A 17,081-nucleotide genomic window follows, 5' to 3' on the forward strand; every position below is an offset into this window, starting at 1 on the left:
GTCAGTCAGGGTCTTGGGCAGCTCTCCTCTCTGGTCTGTGGTCAACATGTGCTCCAGAACTGTAGCACTGATCCAGCAGAAGACTGGGATTTGACACATGATGTGGAGGCTCCTGGACGTCTTGATGTGTGAGATGATTCTGCTGCACAGCTCTTCATCACTGAATCTCCTCCTGAAGTACTCCTCCTTCTGGGCGTCAGTGAAGCCTCGTACTTCTGTGACCCTGTCGACACATGCAGGAGGGATCTGATTGGCCGCCGCAGGTCTGGAGGTTATCCAGACGAGAGCCGAGGGAAGCAGATTCCCCCGGATGAGGTTTGTCAGCAGCACGTTGACTGATGACCTCTGTGAGACATCAGACACAAGCTCCCTGTGGTTGAAGTCCAGAGGAAGTCTGCTTTCATCCAGGCCGTCAAAGATGAACAAAGGTTTACAGACAGCGAGCGTCTCTGCCGTGAGCTTCTGTAACGCTGGATGGAAAACACGGAGCAGCGTGAGAAGACTGTGCTGCTGGTCTTTCACCAGGTTCAGCTCCCTGAACGAAAGCACAGTCAGCAGACCCACATCTTGGTTTTCTAAACCCTCGGCCCAGTCCAGAGTGAACTTCTGCACCGAGAAGGTTTTTCCAACGCCAGCGACGCCGTTGGTCAGGACGACTCTGATGCTGCTCTGCTGGTCAGTTGAGGCTTTAAAGATGTCGTGGCACTTGATGGGAGTGTCGTGGAGGCTCTTCATCTTGGAAGCCGTCTCAAGCTGCCTCACCTCATGTTGAGTATTAACCTCTTCACTCTGTCCCTCTGTGATGTAGAGCTCAGTGTAGATCCTGTTGAGGAGGGTTCTACTTCCTGTTTCATCAGCTCCTTCAGTCACATTTTCACATCTCCTCCTCACACTGAGCTTATGTTCATCTAAAACCTCCTGCAGACCACGATCTGCTGAAAGACAAGAAACAATGTCAGAGACAGAGAATCTGAGAATCTGCTGATTGTTTTCATCAGATACAGAAAAACTACAGAAAATAAAAGCTTTTTAACTTTGTGCTTTTATAACGATGTTAAATGTTGATGCTGTATGAAGGAACAAAATAAAACCACATGTGCTGTTGTCAGAAGTGAAGACATCAGCAGACACATGTACAGTGCTGCTCTGACCGGCTGTCTGAGCTCCAGCTCCTGTTCTGGATCTTTGTCCACACTGGGGACAGGAGGAGTCTCCTGAAGAACCAGACTGGTCCCAGTATGAGGTGATGCACTGTCTGCAGAACCAGTGTCCACAGCTGGTGGAGACTGGATCCTTCAGGACGTCCTGACACGAAGCACAGCAGGACGACTGCTCCTCCTCAGAAACATGACTCCTCTTCCTCTCTCTGTGAAGACATTTCCTGATAACTCACATGTCCCAGTCACAGGTTGTCATTACTTCTGTCAAGGAGGTTTTGTTTTCACCCAGTATGGTTGTGTGTTGGTTGGTTCGTTAGTGGGATGATAAAAAATGACAGATTACCAGTAAACTTGGTGGAAGGGTGTGGTCTGTGAACCAGATCGGGGGGGGGGGGGGGGTCCTCTTTCACAGACATGTTCAGAGGACTGATGTTTACCAGTGTGTGGAATTTGGTGCAGATCCAAATCAAAATGAGTCTCTAGTGAATCTCAAAGTGGTTTCATAAGGAGCGTGTTGGTTCTTGGTGGAGGTCTGAGCTCTTTGAGTGATTCTGAGAGATTAGTCACCAACTTCAATGAAGCTGTGTCCTAATGCAGGGGCCACACTAGAGGAAACTAAATCCTCTTCAGAGCAGGTCACAGTAGAAACAGTCTCTTACTCTGTGTGTGAGGGTCCAGGTTCATTACTGAAGAGTGGAGGATGTCTCATGGACCGGTCACTCTTCAGAGACAGACAGCTGGACCCTGGAGACTCTGCTCTCAGTCTGTGGTCCTGACCTCTGCAAACACAAACATGTTTTTATTCAGAACACATCATTCACTGGTTCATTCTCTGAGGATTCAGTTTGGAGGTTCACATGTTTGGAGCAGGTCTCTTACTTTGTGTGTGAGGGTCCAGGTTCATTACTGAAGTTTGGAGGATGTCCCATGGACCAGTCACTCTTCAGAGACACACAGCTGGACCCTGGAGACTCTGCTCTGTCCTCCTCTTCCTCCTCATAACCACTCATCTTCAGTCTGAGAGGAAAAACACTGTGAGCTCAAACACACACAATGAAGCCAGGTACGTAAACTCAGTGTTTCTTCAAATAGAACAGAGTCAACCCTCCTACACTGTGTCCCTGAGACAGTTGTAGGTTTAATGTGTTGAGTCAAACTGTTGATTGACTGACAGAAGTTCCTCCTGAATATTCTTCTCTCTAAAGTCCACGAGTAGAAAACTGACTCACAGTGTGTGTGTGTGTGTGTGTGTGAGACTGTGTGTGTGTGTGTGTGTGTGTGTGTGTGTGTGTGTGTGTGTGTGTGTGTGTGTGTGTGACTGTGTGTGTGTGTGTGTGTGTGTGTGTGTGTGTGTACCTGGCTCTGCAGGTCGATGTTCCTCACACCTCAGCCAGTGAGTCCAGAGCTTTACTGGGATCCACAGTGAAGACTCTCGACTGGTTGGTGACCACTGCTGTAACGTATGATTGTGAAAACACGTTCTGTTATTAAACACTTGATGAACAGATGTGATGAAGATAAAAAGTGAAACTGTGAGTTAACTCTGTGAATTAGTCCTTTGAAGGCTCTTTGTTCCAGACCTGCTGTTCACATCTGTCTCTGGGGATCCAGTGAAAAACACAGTCACTGACTGTAAAATAATATGAATGAATAATATAAATGTTGCTGAACACTCACCAGCCTCAGACTTCACGTCTCCTCCGTCTGCTCCTTGTAGTTAGAACAAGTCTGAACACTTTCACTTTCACTGGCTGCTCCTCCTCCGCTCTGTGTGTGTGTGTGTGTGCGTGTGTGTGTGTGACTGTGTGTGTGTGTGTGTGTGCGTGCGTGCATGTGTGTGTGTGTGTGTGGGTGTGAGCTTTACTGGGATCCACAGTGAAGACTCTCCACTGGTTGGTGACCACTGCTGTAACGTATGATGTGAAAACACGTTCTGTTATTAAACACTTGATGAACACATGTCAGTTTTAATCAGATAGTCGGACACTTCACACTGACGTACTACGGTAAGCGGATTGCGTCACTTCCTGTTTCCTGCCTCTGGTGGTGGTCGCTCTCTCTGAACCAGCTCCTCTAATAACACAGATATTTCTCTGTATCACTCAATTCTACTTAAAACACTAATACAAATGAACACAACCTCTGCAACAACACAACAAACAAAGACTTTTAAATGTGGACTTTTAAACATAAGATCACTGTCATCAAAGGCTGTTTTAGTAAATGAACCAGTCTCAGATGTTAGTTTTCATGATGTTTAAATGAGCCTCAGAAACTCTGGAATCCAACACGTCTTCATCATGTGAACACGATGAAGACGTGTTTCCTTGCGATTGGTCTGATCCGTCAACAGTTTGTTAAAATGTGTAAAACTCCCAAACTGCCCAACTCCATCAAATGAAGCCTGAGCTCAAACCCATGTTTCCTCCTGTGATTTGAAGGTTGTTATATTTCGTGTTGGAGCTGAATGTGTGACTCCATCTGCAGAACTCTGCCACGTCATGTCACATTTACACAGTCCAGTCACAGTGTCTGCTTTATAGATCTAGAGAAATACAGCTGCATTGTGATGCATTATTTGACCGTTGTGTATTTCAATAATTGCTGAGATTTGCATCCCCTTCTTTTCTCTGACTAGACGAGTGTTCGATGTATAAAATGATCCAAGTAGAAACAGTCACAGTGTTTGACCACCAGGTGTCAGCAAAGAGCCAGAGTACCTGGCTGCAGACAACATGGTTTTCCCATCAAGTCTAAACTGGATTCACTGGAATTCCACCATAGAAACTACTTTCTATGAAAACAAAACATAAAACTGATGTGAGTGTAAATTCTATTTCACAGAAAACTTGACCAAAGCCTTGATCATCTTTTCATTGGATTGATTTGACATGTAAGTTGTCAGTTAGTGTTTTATTCACATACAGTATAAAACAAGTTGATCTCAAAGCTTATTGGAGAATCGTGACGTTAAAAAAACAGTTTTTATTTGCTTCAAAGAAAAACACACGTTTGTTTAAGTATAAACACAAAATACTAAACTCTAACACATGAAGGAAGAAAACCATAGAAAATAGAGTTCTTTAATATACATTTATTATCTGTTTGCCAATATGAAAAGTTTTATTTTATAGAATTAACAATTTAGAAAAGATGTGCATTTATTTTTAATGTTTTACTTAATTTTAAATTCTCTATTCGAGCGCTGTATACTTGGTTGTATCTGTGAGTAAGAAGTTATTGGTTAAACTGTCAAATATCAAGTCTCAATTACATTTCTTTGTGATAAGAGTTTGACAATGAGGACATTTTCTTTTTTGACAATCAACATTTTTTACGTCTGAATGGATCAGCTCAACTTTTCATACTGTATATTTTACTCAAACATGTAAAAACTACATCCTCTATTTTAAAATTCAAACGTGAAACGATTCCCAGAGAAGAAGAAGATAATGCCGGCAGGGTAATTTAATATCTTGTTGTTTGGCTCCATCTACTGGCAAAGGTGCAACATGACAGTTGGGAGAATAACTATATCTTCATAGATGAACCTTATTCCACATGTAAACAAGAGAAGAGCAATTCAGACGTTTTTAACTTTGTTTTCAAGTATTTCAGTTTTCAGTTGGTCCCAGGAACATTCAGGCTAAATCATGATTTACCCCTGAAACACATGTTTAAACTGCAGCAGTGTTTCCTGATAAGTGACCAATCACTGCAGCATCGAGACAGATGTGGTGAAGAGAAGGTCAAATAGTTGAAGTGACTAACGATCGTATCACGAAGTGAAACTCGAGCCGGTGAACGTACGGTGACATGTGCGTCCATGTGGATGATGGTACTGACGTGTGTGTGCAGAGGAGAGTCAGGGGGAGATCGAGGTGAAGGACCCGTGTGCCTGTGAGAGTCTGGTGGAGTTCCAGCAGGCGACCATGAGCAGCCTGGAGCAGCTCACACAGAAACATATCCTTTCAAAGACATCTTGAAACAAATACCTGCTCTGATATTAGAGAGTAAACTGAGGTTTGTGACCATGTGAAACTAAAAGAATCTTCTCATTTGATTTGTTGAAAACGATGCCTGTTGTCCCCGGCAGCTGTTCCATCAGGGTGAATGATGTGTGAAGGAAAAGAGCAGGACATAGAGGCACTTGAGTGGTGGTCATTCAGAAGAAGGAAGAGAAACGCCAGATATAAATGTATTACACTTACCAACCATATAGAAATTCATCCAACTGGTATCGAATGTGTCAGAAACTGGATCCATATAAACCAGTTAGATGATGTTTCTTTGACTCAATGTCAGCGATGAGTGTGAATTATTCTGCTGCTGAAAATCAATAAGTCTGAATTTGTAAAGTGACAAATATCTGATGTACAGAAATACTCATGTGTGTGTTTGTTATTCCTTAATCAACTGCCCACTGGCTGGGATGACTGCTCGTCTGGAGCAGCTGGAGAACCAGCTTCTCACCAGGAAGTGACCAGGACGCCACAAAGGAAGAAGGACAGAGTGAGGAAGAGGAGGAAGAGGAGGGCACATCCTGGAGAGATCATTTAGAGCAGGAATCAGAAATCCCTTCTGATCAATGGACCATCCAGTCTTTTCACGAAGCCTTGGGGGCCTTCAGTAGATCTGCTGATCTGCACGTTGATGAGGACGACATTTATCTGACAGCTTGTGATTAGGATTCACTTTTCTGGTATAGATGTAAAAAAATAAATCATTTGTACACTTATTGCCTTTAAAAGACAACAGCGACAACAATCTACGATTCAAAATAAACGTCTGTATAAAATAGATGAATATTAGCAACACTATGCAACTTTTATTGACCAACAGCGCCCCCTGCAGCCACATGTGGTGATGACTCTGTTTGGCTCTGTGTTCGAGCGATGACACGTGTCCCACTCACTGAACTGAAATATTACCCATGATCCTCTGCTTCCTGACCCTGAAGAGCTGCAGCTGTAACAAATCCACCAAACTGTTCAGAACTCTTCATGTTTTAACAGTTTCCTGCTGAATATTGGAGATAAACTCTGGTTTTTAATAACTTCAGAGTGTTTTGAACTGATCTCAGTTCAGCTTCACTCTTCAGCTGCAGCTGGTTGTGACAGTTGAAGCTGACTCTCAGTCAGTTCTTCTCACAGGAGATGGAACCCACTCAGCAGAGTCACAGAGAACAGACGTTCAGGGAGAGAAGGAGGAAACTTTCTCATGTTCACACTCACACATCAGACTCACTTTCACCAAGCTGCTGCTTTCAGGTAGAAAAGTTGCATAGTGTTGATTTAAATGCATATTTGTGCCAACCTACAGTTTCCATGTGTCAACCAACAATCAGAGATATCCTCCAGACATCTAATCGTACATCATCAGATACAAACAGGACCAGAGACGTGTTGGTATCTTTGTGAACTTGATGGAATCGATGTAGATATTAGATATAAACAGAAAAAGAAAACCATGAGCAGCAGTTTTCAACAGTCACGAACCATCCATCTGTTTCTGTTAGTTCCCTATTTATACTTGATCTGTTTTGTACGGTTTGTTAAATATGATGTATTTATAGCATTTTTTTACCAACAGTAGAATAGTGATTAAAGAAGTCGGGGGGGGGGGGGGGGGGGGCAGGAGTTAGTAAAATGAAATGTTGTTACCACTCCCATTTTTCATACGTCATGGTTTTTAGTTTTCCAGGTAGAAAAGTCCTTTTTAAATCCTGTTGGGCTTCGTAGTGAGAGAAGTGTTGAAACAAAGGGAAGTGTAAAGTTTCACTGGAGCTGTGGTCTGGTGTTGATTGAGCTGTTCATATTATCAGAATCAGTATTTGACTCTGAATAAATGACCTTTCTGACGTAACATCATTCTTTTCTTCACTCTGCACTTTCTACATTTCATCCAACAACAGTCTCCACATGTTTGTGGAATAATGAATTGAAATCAGTCAGTTATTGGGAAGCGTGTTAATTCATTACTAATTCATTCATATGACAATGGTCGATTTTCTAACTCTTGCAATGTTGTATAAAACAAAGACGACCATAAATTTATTCTCCTCTATATTTGAACACCTGTTATGTTTTTGTATATTTTCTAATAACTTTACTTTGTTATATTTTCTGGTGAATCATTGTAATAAAGCACAGAAGACATTAAAAGAGTGAAATCTTTCACAGCTGAGTTTCTCCCCCCCCCCCCAGGGTTTATGAGTTCCACCTTTTTAAGGCCTTATGATATTTCCTTGTTGCCGGCTCTCAGTATGAAATACTGTCTGTATCAAACTACACACACTTCCAGTAGTTTCAAGACAACAGTTGAAAACTCCCTCCCAGGAGACTGAGGCCTGTCATCCATGAACCTGGAGGTTGGTGGTTCAACTCCGGCTCCTTGGGCAAGACACTCGACACGTTCACATGGAACCAATAGTCTGATATTAACCAGATGAAGACATTAGTCTGAATAAGACACTGACAAGTAAACATCATTTTCTGATCACTTTAACCTGAATAAGGTCAAACTCAGACTGTGGACGTGTGTTTTGTCTTCTGTCCTCAGTCTCGTTACGTCTTCATCACGTTTTAACTCCTGTTGGACTTTTCACAGCATTTTGTGACATCAACAGACAACAGTTACAAACCGATGATGACACATGACCTGAGTTTGAGCGTAAACAAGTAGAAGACGTAATGTTATAACATGTAAACAGGAATATGAATTATTTATTCTGGTGGCAACTCATGTAAACACCATAAATGGAATAATATCTTATTCTAAATAAGATCAACAGTCAGATTATTGCTGTTTAAACGTAGTCAACAGACTTTTCACTGAACTTTTCCTGGTTGCACCTCTGATGATGATGATGATGATGATGATGATGATGATGATGATGATGATGAACTGCTGTAAGTACCCAGATGTTAAAGCCTGGTTTTCCTCAGAGGGTCCCCAGTGGCTTTAAGTTGACTTCATATTCTAAAAGGTGGGACGAGTCATGTTAGTGAGTGAAACTCTTCCAGGAACAGAAGCAGTTCCTCTGGGATCCTGGTGTTTGAAGAGCAGCTCCGTGGGGATCACTTCCTGCTTCCAGACACAGAGCGTCGTTACTGACGATGACCTTAAACACATGTTCTCCACGGACTGAGACGCGAGACATGTTGGTTTGTAAAAATGTTGCAGGGATAATTTTGGGAATGTAAATTAGCTGTAAATGTTTCAAAGATGCAAAATACTTTGTCGTGAAGTCTGAAATGATGGAAACAACTTTTTGAATCATCACACACAAACTGTGACCTGCTCCAAAGTGTCTGTGATTTGTTTCTGCAGCGAGTCAGACGAGTGAGAAACAACAGCGTCCTCAGCCTCCGTGTGGATTTCCATCTGATGTGACCAAAGAGCACGTCCACTGAGAGCGGCTTGTTGTTTCAGAACACCTCGTTAATGTCCCTTGATCGGCTCCTCTCCACTGAGCAACTGGTTTATCCATTTATTACAAAAGCTATTTAGGTAAATGATCATCCTAATGATCACAGATAAGAAAACAGCTCCACTTTAATGATGATGATGAGAAACTCTCTCAGAAGACACATCTAATAAATCCCTTTGGTGGTGTGTGTGTGTGTGTGTGTGTGTGTGTGTGTGTGTGTGTGTGCGTGTGTGTGTGTGTGTGTGTGCTTAACGAGCTGCCCCAGTGTGTATGACCTTTACCGTGAGGGCCTAACGAGCTCTGATGAGAAGGAGGCTCTACGTCCTGCAGCACGACTTCCTGAACACACAGAGGGTTAAATGTCAGCAGATCCCAGAGGTTGTTCCTGTGGAAACTAAGTTGTGAAGACAGAAAGTTTACTGGAGAAAGTGCAATATTCTGGGGGGGGGGGTTGAGGTGCAGAACAGAGGGACCAAAGGTTTTTGTTTCTAAAGGAAGGAAGCAGTGATATTGAGAAGAGCCTGTGATGACGTCACTAAACGCTGTTAAGTGTTGGTGGAGTTTTGACCTTTTCAGAACAAAACGTCTCAACAGACAGAGCTGACTCCCTGAAACATTACGAGGCCTCGTCATCGTAATGTTCGAACATATGAAACATTATCAAAGTTTGTATGGATGTGAATGTGACCCATAGATATAAATAACATACAGGCTCAGTAGTTTGAATCCTGCTGACAGACAGACGATGAAAACACCTGAGAAGTGGAGGAGTTGCTTGAGGAGTTCAACATCAGCGAATGTGAAAAGTGTGATCCTGTGGAATGGTCACTGTCACTGGTGCCACCACCGAGTGCTGAAGGTGAGTGTGAAGCATCACTGACCAAACGAAACCATCACAAAGACGCAGTGTCACATCTTATGGGACCTGACACATGAAGGTGGGGAAGTGAACCTATGACCAGAGTCCAGCTGACCTCAGACACAGTCACTGCTCAATGCTGGAGCGAGGAGAGAAAAGGAGGAGGCCAGCGAGAGACAGGTGTCAGCCCCCCCCCCCCCCCCCCCCCCCCCCCCCCCCCCAAAGTGATGTGACGACCCCCCCCCCCCCCAACTGCCCTGCACCCTAACAATAAACACCAACTCTAATCCTAAACTACCAGGACCCGTCCCAGTGCTTTGTGTTTGATTCACTGGGGAATTTATGATTTCCCATTAATACACAGATACACAAACATATTGAACATCTTTGTGCGCACGCAGTTCACCTGACACACACACACACACACACACACACACACACACACACACACACACACACACACACACACACACACACACCTTCCTTGGATGATTGCTGACCACACAACATATAACCTCCGAGTGTCTCTGCAGCACCAGTGTTGGTGATGTTCTGCAGCGACTGAGGTGAGCTCTGTTTCCACTGTGCTCTCGTGCCACAGTGGAAGTTGATGTGTTTGATTAATGAAACAATAATGTCATGTTATTCCTTCTTCCTGTTCCTCTGACAGCTGTGAGCTGTCCTGTGCGTTGTCCTGTTTCTGAAGACGTGCTCACACAGGCTACTTTGTGGTTTTACTGGTGTGTTTCCTTTAGTTTAACGTGGAATCTTTCCTCTTTGCAGGATATTGTTTATTTCGAGTCCCTGATCACGACCGAGTCTCCTCAGACTCCTCAAACCTCAGATATTAACTATTTGAAAAAGCAGAAATGACTGAAAGCAAATGTTTATGCAGATGCTGTTTAAAAAGACCTTGTTTATATATTATAATAAATTATTAATTCTCAATCATCTTGTTTTTAAGGCAAAAGCGTAAAAGACAAAGAGAACACAGTGAAAATTATTAAACGAGTACACTTAATGTTCAATTGAGTTCATTACTGCAAAATATTATTTAATAACTGTAATATTTAAATGAATTCACTCAAATCTGTATCTTTCAGGCTGATGCCCTGATCCTGAGGTGAAGAGCCAACATATGTTTCTTCCTGTTGAAAAGAAATTAACGTTCTCAACTTTTAATTTACAGAAACAGTTTCTTCAGATGATTGAGTAGTTTAAAGGTGAGACGCTTCCTTCACTGACGTGGTTTTTTATGCACTCGTCAAGTTTTAAAGTTTGGCTTATTTTTGCTTCCATGTTTTCTTTCAGACAAATGCAACATTTAGACATTTAGATATTTGTTTGACACAATCTATCATCTATATATATATATATTTATATATGTCTTTAATGAGATGTTTGTTCATATATTCACAGTCTTATTTATAGAGTATTTTATTCTTACAACCGTGGGGAAATGTAGATATTTATGACCTGTTCACTGTATTTTTTTATTAATTGAGTGATAAAAAGAGATGCACAAAATATCCACTGTCAAGACCTTTGACTCAAGAAAGCAAATAAGATTTTATAAGAAATAAGAATTTTGAACAAACTCCTTTATCCAATGAGCTGATTTCTGTTTGTATTTAAATGATCTCATTAAATGATTATTTGCATATTTAAAGATAACATTTCAAAACTTGTATAACAAAAAATAATTGTGTTCATATAAATAACTGGTGAAGTTTCATTGTGAAACCTGTTTGTTAGAATTGAATCTATTTTCTTAATATTGAGCCTTGTGTTGAACTTGGATAGATAATTACTTTCTGAATAAAAATTAAATAGTGTTCATCGTGATCCCATTTAAATATCATGTAGCGGATCTGACTCACTGTCATAATGTGATTCTCTAACAGGACATGATAATGATTTAAGTTTGGAAGCTTATATTGTATTAAAACATATAATTAGTAATGTTTTTAGAATGTACAGCACTTGTTTTTAAGTAGAAATACATCCAACTTAAACTGTCAAACTGTCCTTAGTTTAACAAACATGTTGTTTTTACTATGATACTGACAGAAATATATTCTGTGACTTTCCTCGTCAATAACACGATATTATAATAACTGTAATGTTTTCTCTGTCATCAGATCTTCAGACGTCAAGAGATGAACTCGTCATCCTCCAACGTGACCGTGGTCATCGAGTACAGAGACTCCTTCACCAAAGCTGTGGCCAAGAACGTGCTTGTTGTGGTTCTCAGCATCTCCATCAACTACATCAATGCAGGTCTCATTCACACCTTCTGCAAACACCAGGTGTGATAATCCTTTCACGAGTATAAACAGAAATCATTCAGTGAATCATCTGCAGCTCTGGTCACACGCATAGTAAGACGTTTTCATTTTAACTCTAAAAGGATCTAGTAATTATCCCTTTTCCCAAGGACACCCCAGAGAGAGCGTTTCATGTGACACTGGACACGTGTGTGCTGCTGTGAAAAGGAAACAGATTGTGTAATCTGCAGTAGATGTTTACAATGTTCTGCTTTGACTGAAATTAGATGAGTCACGACTGATAAGAGACGATCAGGAAGTAATGTCGGTGACTGTGTCGTCACTTCCATCCACACACAGCCCCGGAGATTTCAAACTAAAACGTGGCTTCTCTGTTTTAGAAAAGTGTGGATGTCAGATATGAGCGTAGAAACAGGTGGTCGTGTGGGTGGAGCCTCTTTAGGACTGACTACGATCAAGTGAAGTATCCATCATGTCATTGTCATTTCCAGGCAGCGCAGTCAACTTTATCCTTATACGACAATAGAGGAATCGTGTTATTTCTGTGCGTCAGCTAACCTGTACAGCTACATTCATCTGGAAATGGCATATTGTTCTGGTTTTCATTCTAAGTAGCCTCAATAATTAATGACAGGAAGATGGTGACGCCATTCTGTCAGTGCAATAAAACCTTGTGAACAATTATCAAAACTCCTGAGAATGTTAAAAACACGAACTGCGGTTCTGTCTTCCTATATTGCTGTACGAGTTTTGGACATTTGTATGGCGGTTTTGTTTTTCTTTGTTTTTCCAATAATAACAAAGTGCTGATACCGATATTGGTTAAGTATCTGACTCAGACATCCAGAGTTTGCAAAGGTCTTCAAACCACATCCTCCTTCACATGTTGTTTTCTCTCATCTTCCAGATCTTCTACACGAATCCTCGCTACATCCTTTTCATTCACCTGGTCGTTAATGACATGATCCAAATGACGCTGACCGTCACCCTGTTCGTTATCAGCTACACCATCTACAAACTCAGCGTCTCCGTCTGCTGCACCTTCATCCTGATTGCTCTGCTCACCACTGAAAACACCCCTCTGAACCTGGCCTGCATGGCGGTCGAGTGCTACGTCGCCATCTGCCTCCCTCTTCGCCACGTGCAGATCTGCACCGTCAGGAGGACTTTGATGCTGATTGGTTTAATCTGGGCGACCAGCATGTTGTCAGTTCTTCCTGATCTTTTCATCACCTTGGCCACAGAGCCACTGGACTTCTTCCACTCCAGAGTGTTCTGCCTCAGGGAAACCGCCTTCCCAAGTCCACTCATTACCAAGAAGAGGGACATCTCATACACGGTGTTTCTAGTCTTAGTTTGGCTCATTATCTTTTATACTTACTTCAGAATTCTGTTCACTGCAAAAAGAGCAAGCAAAAACGCCAAGAAAGCCAGAAACACAATCCTCCTCCATGGATTCCAGCTGCTGCTTTGTATGACCACATATGTTGCCCCTCGGTTATTAAATGTGTTGCTGCAATGGTTCCCTCAGACTTATACAGACTCCCTCTTAGCTTATTATATTATTGTGCAGGTCCTGCCACGATCCATCAGTCCAATCATCTATGGGATACGAGACAATACTTTCAGGAGGTATCTGAAGAGGCATCTGTTGTGTAAAGTTAGTACAACCTAACCAAGCGTTCATAGACGGGCTCGTTGTTGAAAAGCTTCAATCAAACATCCTGCTCCACTTGTGTAAATCTAAACTGCTTGTCACACTATTCAGTTTTTTCCAACTACACACAGGAACTGCAAGTCTGCTCAAAACACGATGAATTCAAACTGGTCATTTTTGTTACCTCTGCAAAGGAGAGACTGTTTTTGCCCCGGCCTGTTTCTTGATTGTTTATTTGTATGTTTGTCAGCAGGATTGCGCAAAAATTCCAATTAATAGATTTCCAGAAAGAACCCATTAAATGTTGACACAGATCTGAACTAAAGGGAAAATCCAGGAATCCTTTTAGAGATATGTTTTCATTTTCACTGACATTCAGAGAATAAGACTTGGATCTTGATGAAGAAACTCAGACATATTGATAGAAGTGATCTCTGTGAGTGTGAGTCACTTGGTGTGGCTTGATTGGAACAAAGGGCCTCGGAGGTACGAGCTCTTCTGACTCATTCTAGCTCCTGCACCAAGGAGGTGGAAGGATGTGATGTGTGTACGGAGAGAACCCATTCAGTTTCTCTAATCAATGACATGTATAACAAATATAAAGTTGTACTATCCTAAATAAAAAGAGATCAGAGACTTGTAGAGTCAATGACAAGACACATTACAGCCCCACCACTTTGACTGACACTGTCAACAAGCCATGTTCACTCACACACACGTGGATATCATGACGTCATGTCTCATTCTGCAGGATACAGCCGCTCACTGCCGGATATAAAGCCAACGATCTGCCCTCAGGCTCATTTCAGTCCTGGTGGAGGAGGACAGGTAAGTGCACTGTTGGGGGTGGGGCAGTGGTTCATGTTATCCCACTGTATCAGAGCAGTATCTTATTATCACGTTGTCTATAATGCTGGAACCCTTTTTAAATGCATGTGCAGATAATATCTAACAACAGGATTTGTTCTGCAACAATAACGACTTGTTGTCTCCTACATCAAGCATGTGTCAGTTGATTTACCATATTTTGTCAGTTTGAAGAGACCTTCAAGACCTGTACAAGTGTAGGTGTGTGTGTGAGATGGATATTATTGGGTTTGAATGGTTTCACCGTCAAACAAAAGGACGGATTCAGCTCTGCTGTTACAAAGCAAGTTTCAGGAAATCAGTCCTTCTCTTCACGATGAGCTCACATCTGTCAGCGTAACATCTGGGATCCCTGCCTTCATTATAATGGTTCTGCACTTACTATCATATCATGCTGCATCCTTTCCAATAAGCACACTGTATCTGTTTCTGCTTCATAAAATGTTTAATGCAAATCCATCCACGTCACTAGTGTGTGTTTTTATTCCGTATCTGGCCCTGCAGGCGTGTTTTTTAAACTGCTCTAACATGACAACGTCTGTCAGAGTGAATGTTGGTTTCAGATTGAAACTAGAGGTCTGTGCATGATAACCTGAACAGCTGATCAGAGGTATTCCTTTGGTTTCTGGTCCAGAGAAGAACGTGTTAAAGCTTGAATTTACAGGACCAATCTGAACACCACCTGAAAATATGTTAAATGTTTCCCTGTAACAGAGAGTTGCAGGATCCTCACATCGTCACCATGAATTCCTCCTCTTACAACTTTAATGTGACGAGTTATCGAGACTCTCAGGGCACAGTTGTGGCCAAGAATGTGTTCCTTCTGGCTCTTGGTCTGACCATCAACTACATCAACTGCACACTGATTCACACCTTCAGGAAGCACCAGGTCAGAATCCTTATAATGTCTTTTATTATAATTATTATTATTATTATTATTATTATTATTATTATCATGATCATTGATCTTATCAGGGACTTCAGGTGGAAAGAGAAACTAACAGGAGAGTTTCATTGACTTCTGTTTCTTCTCCTCTCTTCCAGATATTGTACCTGAATCCTCGTTACATCTTATTCATCCACCTGGTGTTGAACGATATGATCCAGCTCACTGCAACAATCAGCCTGTTTTTCTTTAGTTACGTCTTCTACGAGATCCAAGCGACGCTCTGTTGCCTCATCGTCTCCCTTGCCATCTTCACCACCCTCAACACGCCATTGAATTTAGCTGCCATGGCGGTGGAGTGCTACATCGCCGTCTGTCTACCGCTGCGACATGCGGAGCTCTGCACCATCAGAAGAACATACATTCTCATAGGTTGGATTTGGGCCATGAACATAGTTTCTGCTCTGTCAGATGTGTTTATCGTTCTGGCAACACAGCCTCTACAGTTATTTCATTCTACTATTTTCTGTGAGAGGAACAACCTGTTCCGACACCCTGTCAGTGTAAAGAAGAGGGAGGTGTCCTACATTATCTACCTGATTGGTGTTTGGTTCACGCTCCTCTACGCGTACTTCAAGATCTTCCTTGCTGCTGAAGCTGCTAAAGGGAGTAAATCAGGGGATGGAGATGCAAAGAAGGCAACTAAAACCATCCTGCTCCACGGCTTTCAGCTGCTGCTGTGCATGCTCACCTATTTAGCCCACGTTATAAGGAATGCCCTGTTGAACTTGTTCCCCAAACATTTTGTACACGTGTTGTTTGTTTCTTATATCATCATTCAGGTGTTACCCAGATTTATCAGTCCGATGGTTTATGGGCTACGAGACAAGACGTTCAGACAGCACCTGAAAAAGCACCTGATATGTAAACTGAGATCAACCATCACACCGTGGTGAAGTTCATGTTGCTGTGCAGACACATTTTAAACAAAGACTGAGAAGATGAGAACAAATACATTCTGACTTTATAACGTCAGGAAACATTCAGGAGTTTCTGTCTCAGTCTCTAGTTTCAAGTCTTCTTCAAACAGCTGATGTTCATTTAGTGAATTATGATCATTTAGAGTCAAACAGACCATAAAGCACCTGATGCATTGGGGGGGGGGGGATACCACAGTGTGATTGACAGCTGGCACCGTCCAATGGGTGCAGGTGTAGGTGGGGGTGCAGTAGAAATGTGCATCTTCACTTGCCTCACGGTTCAGTAACGAGTTAGCAGTCAACCAGTCGCATGCACCACGTCAATGCATCTCAATATAACAACATGATTATTATCTAATTATTAATCCAATCCTCAGTCATTACTGCTTTTTCATCAGGACAATCAGATAAATCTGAACTCGTTCGTTTTCTAGAACGTGCTTTTAAAAGTATTATCGACTATTACTGTGTTCTGTACAAAATAAGGTTTTCAACTCAGAAATCAGACGACAACAGACATCCGTTCAGTTGAGACCTGTGTGCTGCACCTATAACACTCTACTGAGGCCACCCTTCACTGTGTCAGGGTGCCCCCCCCCCCCTCTTAGCAGCACCACTGCATTGAGGTGCATTACTCCGCTGGTCAGCAAGTGGTTCTGCTCCTCTGCTCTTTTCTAATCACTCAAATGTAGAACTGATCTTTATAAAAACCTGCAGAATTCAGATTGAGGTTCATACAAACATGTATTTAGTCGTTAACGGAAGATGTTGGATCATGAATCCTGATGTCCTGGTCGTACACGTGTTGTGTTGTGTTGTGTTGTGTTGTGTTGTGTGAGGCAGTTGAGCTGCGTGCGCACAACATTTTAAAACTTTTTGTGTATGTGTTTAAATACGTGTCTCATAAACACTAGAGCAAATAAAAGAAACACAAAGTAACCTACTCTACGTG

At 42.1% G+C, this 17,081-nt stretch overlaps 2 protein-coding genes and 1 long non-coding RNA gene across 4 annotated transcripts; 2 read left to right on the top strand and 1 right to left on the bottom strand.

The window, feature by feature from the left end:
- Nucleotides 1-1,315: 1,315 nt before the first annotated feature.
- On the bottom strand, nucleotides 1,316-2,897 carry LOC117762204. Of its 2 annotated transcripts, none has more exons than XR_004613957.1 (4): nucleotides 2,838-2,897; nucleotides 2,517-2,613; nucleotides 2,040-2,177; nucleotides 1,316-1,366 (listed from the first exon to the last, which is right to left on the bottom strand). It is a non-coding gene; the product is annotated as an uncharacterized LOC117762204 (long non-coding RNA). The 2 variants fall into 2 exon arrangements; XR_004613956.1 differs by lacking the exon at nucleotides 1,316-1,366 and adding an exon at nucleotides 1,820-1,939.
- Nucleotides 2,898-11,610: 8,713 nt separating this feature from the next.
- Nucleotides 11,611-13,414, top strand: LOC117761164 (odorant receptor 131-2-like). Its single transcript, XM_034584824.1, has 2 exons — nucleotides 11,611-11,760; nucleotides 12,647-13,414. Exons 1-2 carry the CDS (start codon nucleotides 11,611-11,613, stop codon nucleotides 13,412-13,414), a joined length of 918 nt encoding a protein of 305 aa, XP_034440715.1.
- A 1,591-nt stretch (nucleotides 13,415-15,005) lies between these two features.
- Nucleotides 15,006-16,105, top strand: LOC117761165 (odorant receptor 131-2-like). The gene is made up of 2 exons (XM_034584825.1): nucleotides 15,006-15,152; nucleotides 15,308-16,105. Exons 1-2 carry the CDS (start codon nucleotides 15,006-15,008, stop codon nucleotides 16,103-16,105), a joined length of 945 nt encoding a protein of 314 aa, XP_034440716.1.
- The last annotated feature ends 976 nt before the right edge of the window (nucleotides 16,106-17,081 follow it).

This window comes from Hippoglossus hippoglossus, chromosome 5, assembly GCF_009819705.1.
Source record: "Hippoglossus hippoglossus isolate fHipHip1 chromosome 5, fHipHip1.pri, whole genome shotgun sequence".
In the NCBI taxonomy this organism is placed as follows: Eukaryota; Metazoa; Chordata; class Actinopteri; order Pleuronectiformes; family Pleuronectidae; genus Hippoglossus; species Hippoglossus hippoglossus.